General features: G+C 47.2%; 1 protein-coding gene across 1 annotated transcript in view; it reads left to right on the forward strand.

Annotated features, from left to right (window-relative positions):
- The window catches only part of Dclk3 (doublecortin like kinase 3), a 49,965-nt gene extending 47,243 nt beyond the window's left edge, over positions 1-2,722 (forward strand). The window contains exon 5 of the mRNA XM_055601677.1: positions 1,511-2,722. Within this exon, the coding sequence (XP_055457652.1) occupies positions 1,511-1,704 (194 nt within the window). The 3' untranslated portion in view covers positions 1,705-2,722. The remainder of the gene's footprint in view (positions 1-1,510) is intronic.
- The last annotated feature ends 2,219 nt before the right edge of the window (positions 2,723-4,941 follow it).

Consider the following 4,941-nt stretch of genomic DNA (forward strand, 5'->3'; position numbering starts at 1 on the left):
TTTCTTTCTTTCTTTCTTTCTTTCTTTCTTTCTTTCTTTCTTTCTTTCTTTTCTTTTCTTTTCTTTTCTTTTCTTTTCTTTTTCTGCTTACCTACCACCCTGCTACCTGCTAGGTTTGGGGGAGAGCGAGAGAAATGAGTGGGTTTGAGAGAGGAGAAGTGGATAGGTCTGAGAGAAAGGAGCTAAGTTGAATGTCCTTCAAGGGAGCCACAGACAGAGAAGCATGGCATGGTAGAGGTCTGAAGCAAGGGCTCCAAGGTCCACCAGACAAAGGAGGTCTCTACATTTAAAGGAGAGAGAGAGAGAGAGAGAGAGAGAGAGACAGAGACAGAGACAGAGACAGAGAGACAGAGGAAGCAGGCTTAATTAATATGCAATCTACACTATGTGCCAGTATTCAGATTGCCTCTGATTCCCAGGCAAGGGAGAGGGGGCTGGGCTTCTAGTTTGAGGATTGAAGGCTGCAGCTGCTGTGACTCTCTTTACAGCAGCTGCCTGTCAGTGGTAGACTGCAAAGAGCAGGGCCAGATCTGTGACACTTTCCCCTGAAGTCCCTGGGGGGTAAGAGTGGGTGGGCATGGAGGTGGGGTCTGGCTTCTAACAGTCTCCCCCACTCTCTAGGATCAGCATGGACTCAAGCAGGAAGTGGAATTCATTTGATTTAGTGTTAGTGACTGTTTAGGTTTTTTTTTTAAATACATGTTTTTCAGTTTTGTTACTATGCAGAAATATTTATTATTTAGGAAAGGGAACATGTTTTATTTAAAATTTTGTCAGTTTGATGTAAACCTTTAAAATACATAGATGTGGTACATGATCTCTGTTTCCTTGGCCTGGATATGTGGATGTTAGGGGTGGACCTAGCTGGGGGGGGGGGGGCGGGGAAGAGCAGCTGTCCTCTTCATCTGTGCTATCTAGCCCTGGCCACACACAGCTAACTCTAAATGTGTATAATTTCAGAGTCAATAAAGTAAGGTTTTCTTTATTCAGCACCACTAGCCAGATTTCTTTTCTTCTCTCTCCTTTTCTTTCTTTCCCATTCCATCATTTCTTCTACCTTGATTATTTCCTCTCTCCTTCCTCCCTGACTTTTCCTTTTTCCTTCAACTTTTTATACCTTATTTCTTTTCCTTTCATTTCCTTCTTTCCTGATTCTTTCCTCCCCTTGGCTGTTCTTTCCTTTTCTCTTTCTCCTGTCCTTTTCTTCCTTTCTTTTCCTTCTTCTTTGTCTGGACAGGGCCTCGCTTTGCAGCCCAGGCTATCTGGGAACTCACTATGTACCTCACGTAGGCTAGCCTCAGACTCAAGTTATCTCCCTCCCTTAGCTTAACCTGATCTCTAATGCTCAGTGGTCATGGATGGCTGGAAGGGGCCTGGGGTGTCTTCTGATAACGCTGCTCTGAATGAGCACACCCCACAATGCTAATGTGATGTGAGGACTCCCGCTGCCTCATGGACTGAAAGGAAGGAACACTCACTATGCTCTCCCCAATCCCTCCCCCTGCCACAGCTGCCAAAGATCTGGTGAGACATTTGCTGGTGGTGGACCCCAAGAAGCGGTACACGGCTCATCAGGTCCTTCAGCACCCCTGGATTTTGAGGGCTGGGCATCCCAGCACAGTGAGCCCACAGAAGGAGGGGTCCCCCAGCAGCGAGGGTCGCTCCCAGAGCCAGCACAAGAAGGTTGCAGAGCAGGTGTCATGATCCTGTCTGGGACATCTCTCCAGCCTGCTCTCCTGGAGGACAGAGAAGGGGCGGAAGTCTACAAGCAAGATTGTGCAAGATGCTTTTCCACGGAATTGGAGGAAGAGAAGAGACACTTGGCACAATTTAAAGAGTGTTTTAAAAAGCAAAGTCCTAATGTTGAATGCTGTATGCTATTTTTAGATTTGTATATCTAAAATCTTTAATACTTTGTGGGTAAGAATTGCCATGAATGAGGAAGTGATAATAATGATGAATTTTGTTTCCTCCTTGTAGTCAAGTTCATGGTGGGCTACATGAATGTGCTTCCCATTGCTTGAGCTCCCCAACACAAAGAATGAGGTGAATCCTGGCTTCTCTATCTCAGTAAAACACACTGCCGAGTAACAGAGAGAGAACTGCCCCAATTTATGGTGGGGAGAGCTGGGGAAGATGGTCCCCAGCTGTGCTTTAACCTCCAACAGTTGTGCTAAAATCTTGTTTTCACCTCAGAACAGCGAACAGACCAGTAAGTATGGTCTATGAAATGAAATTTCATGAAACACTTTTTTTTTTTTTTTTTTTTTTGATGAGTCTGCAAGCTGACTGATTTAGAACTTTATGATTATGGAGAATCGGAACGTACAGGTTGAGAACCAAATTATCTTGGGTTATCTTCCGTCACTTTAATAGTTATGACTCACCAAACTGTATGTCTGACCCAACAGAGAAAGCTGTTGGAATGTATGAACTCAGCTGACTACTAGCTTCTACTAATCCAAAGCTACGTTGTGATAGCATCCAGTCCTATAGTGGAGACATCTCTGCTTTGCCCTACGCTGCCTACCTGATCACACTCCCGGTATATTTGGTCAATTCATTGATTTGCTACTTTGCTCTATCTGGTGATAATAATAATAAAACAAACATGTAACCATTTCCAGGATTGGGACGTGTCTTTTAGGACAAAATGAGTGTGTATTGTTGCCAGGCCAGGCTCACCCACAGCTGGCTCAGAATAAACAATTTCTTATTCTGTTTGGGAGCAAGAGTTGTGTTCTGTGTTGACAGTCCTCATCCTGCTTTACAGATGGAGAAACTGAGGCTCAGGAGAGGCCTGATTTCCCCATCACTATTCGGTTTACAAAAAAATATCTTAGCTGTCTCTGGTCGCCCTCAGTGCAGAGTAGCCCCATACTCCTGTTCCTGTCTCTAGCTTCTGTTCTTACTGCGTTGCTTTTCTGGGGAGTTAAAGAAGCATTGACCCCCTCCCCCACACCAGGTAGAGAGGGAAGGGGAAATGGAGGGAGGAGAAGCCAGGAATTATTATCCCATCACCGGAGAGGCGTGGGCTCTCCAGGAAGAGCTTCTAATAGCCATGCTTCTTACGTCAGGGAGAGGACCAGGCTGTGGCCTGTGACGTGGGCAGATGCTTGTAGAGGAAGATACTTATTCTCTTGCAGCTGGTTGTGTGTGTTCCTGTGTGTGTGTGTGCAGGTGCACATGTATGTGGAAGCCTGAGGACACGCTTGTGCTCTTCCTCAAGTACCGTCCATCTTGTATTGAAGACACTGGCCTGGAACTCACCAAACAGGCAAGGCTGGGTAGCCAGTGAGCCGCAGACCCCCGCCTGCCGCTGCCCCCCCAGCACTGGATGACACATCCTTCCGCCATGCCCAGCTTTAACACGGGCTCTGGGCACTGCACTCGGAATCTCACGCTTGGAAGGTGAGAGCTTTGCAGACTGAGCCACCATCTTAGGTCACCTGCAGGAATTACACTGAACTCGTTGGCCGGGGGTGGGGGGGCAAAGGAGGCGTGGTCAAAAGACTCGCCGGTTCCCAGCGGAAGCAATGCAGGCACCCATGGCAGATATCCCTGCTTTCACGTGTCTGCGCTCCCGAGGGGCTCAGCACGGCACTCTCCAGCTGTAGCCCCTGGCCGATCCTCACTTTTGTACTCTTTGAGAAGAAAAGCGAAAATATTTTAAGCAAAACAAAACTAGAAGGCACCCCCCCCCCCCCCCCCCCCCGGAGAGATAAGTGAATCTGGTTCTGTTCCTAGCAAATGCCCAAAGCCAAACCTCTGGACTCAAGAGGGTGATTCCTATTGCTGTGCTCTTGGCTTCAAAGTTACCACAGGGGGAACCATCCTTAGGAGAGCATACAAGGTGGAACAGAGCCAGCAGAGGTTCTGCCTGGATCAAAGGGCTTCCTCTCTGCACCTGCCTGGGGGACACTGTGAACTGCATGGCCTGGTTCTCTCAGCCCCATAAGCATTGCTCAAGGGCTGCACACTTTTCTCCTCAGCTTGGCTGTCTCTTCGAAAAGGAAGGGGCCTATTTACTTCCTGTAAGGTGACTCACACTTCCTGGCTTGATACTTTTTCCTTTTCCTCTCCTCTTTTCTTCCCTCTACTCCTTTCTCATCCCCCATTCTCTTCCTTCCCTTTCCGATCCCCTCCTCCTCCTTCCATTTCTTCTCCCCTCCTCTTCTCTCTCTCCTTTTCTCTCTTGCTTCCTTTCCTCTACTGTCTCCTCTCCTTCCATTCCTTCTCTTTTCATTTCTTGTTCCTTTCCTTTTCCTTCACCTTTCCTCTCTCAGTGTTTCTGTCTTTGTCTCCCTTTCTTTAGAGACAGGGTCCTTCTCTGTGGCCCAGGCTAGCCTCCCACAAGTGATAGACCTACTCTCTCTGTCCCCCCTTCCCCGCTGGGATTATGGGCACCAGGTCCTCTTTTGGCCAGAGCAGGCACAGCAGGCACACATTTCCACGTGCTTACTTCTCAAGGCACTTGTTTGACACACATCACCCGCCTCCAGACACACACTGCTATTTGGTAGATAGGTGGGCAGATCTATGGGTGGATGGATGGATGGATGGATGGATGGGTACATGGATGGATGAGGTTCATATAGAGGAAAGTTGTGGTACATTTACACAATGGAATACTGCTCAGGTATTAAAAACAAGGAAATCATGAAATTTGCAAGCAAATGGTGGGAACTAGAAAAGATCATCCTGATTGAGGTAATCCAGAAACACAAAGACAGGCATGGTATACACTCACTTATTAGTGGATATTAGCCATATAATACAGGATAACCATACTATAATCCACAGACCTAAAGAAGCTAAATAACAAGGAGGACCCTAGGAAGGATGCTTAATTTTCATTCAGAAGGGCAAATAGAATAGACACTGGAATCAGGTGAAGAGAGGGAACAAGATGGGAGACCACCATAAATGTCCACTCTTCCT

Source organism: Psammomys obesus, unplaced genomic scaffold, assembly GCF_907164565.1.
Source record: "Psammomys obesus unplaced genomic scaffold, mPsaObe1.curated_primary_1811, whole genome shotgun sequence".
NCBI classification, from domain to species: domain Eukaryota; kingdom Metazoa; phylum Chordata; class Mammalia; order Rodentia; family Muridae; genus Psammomys; species Psammomys obesus.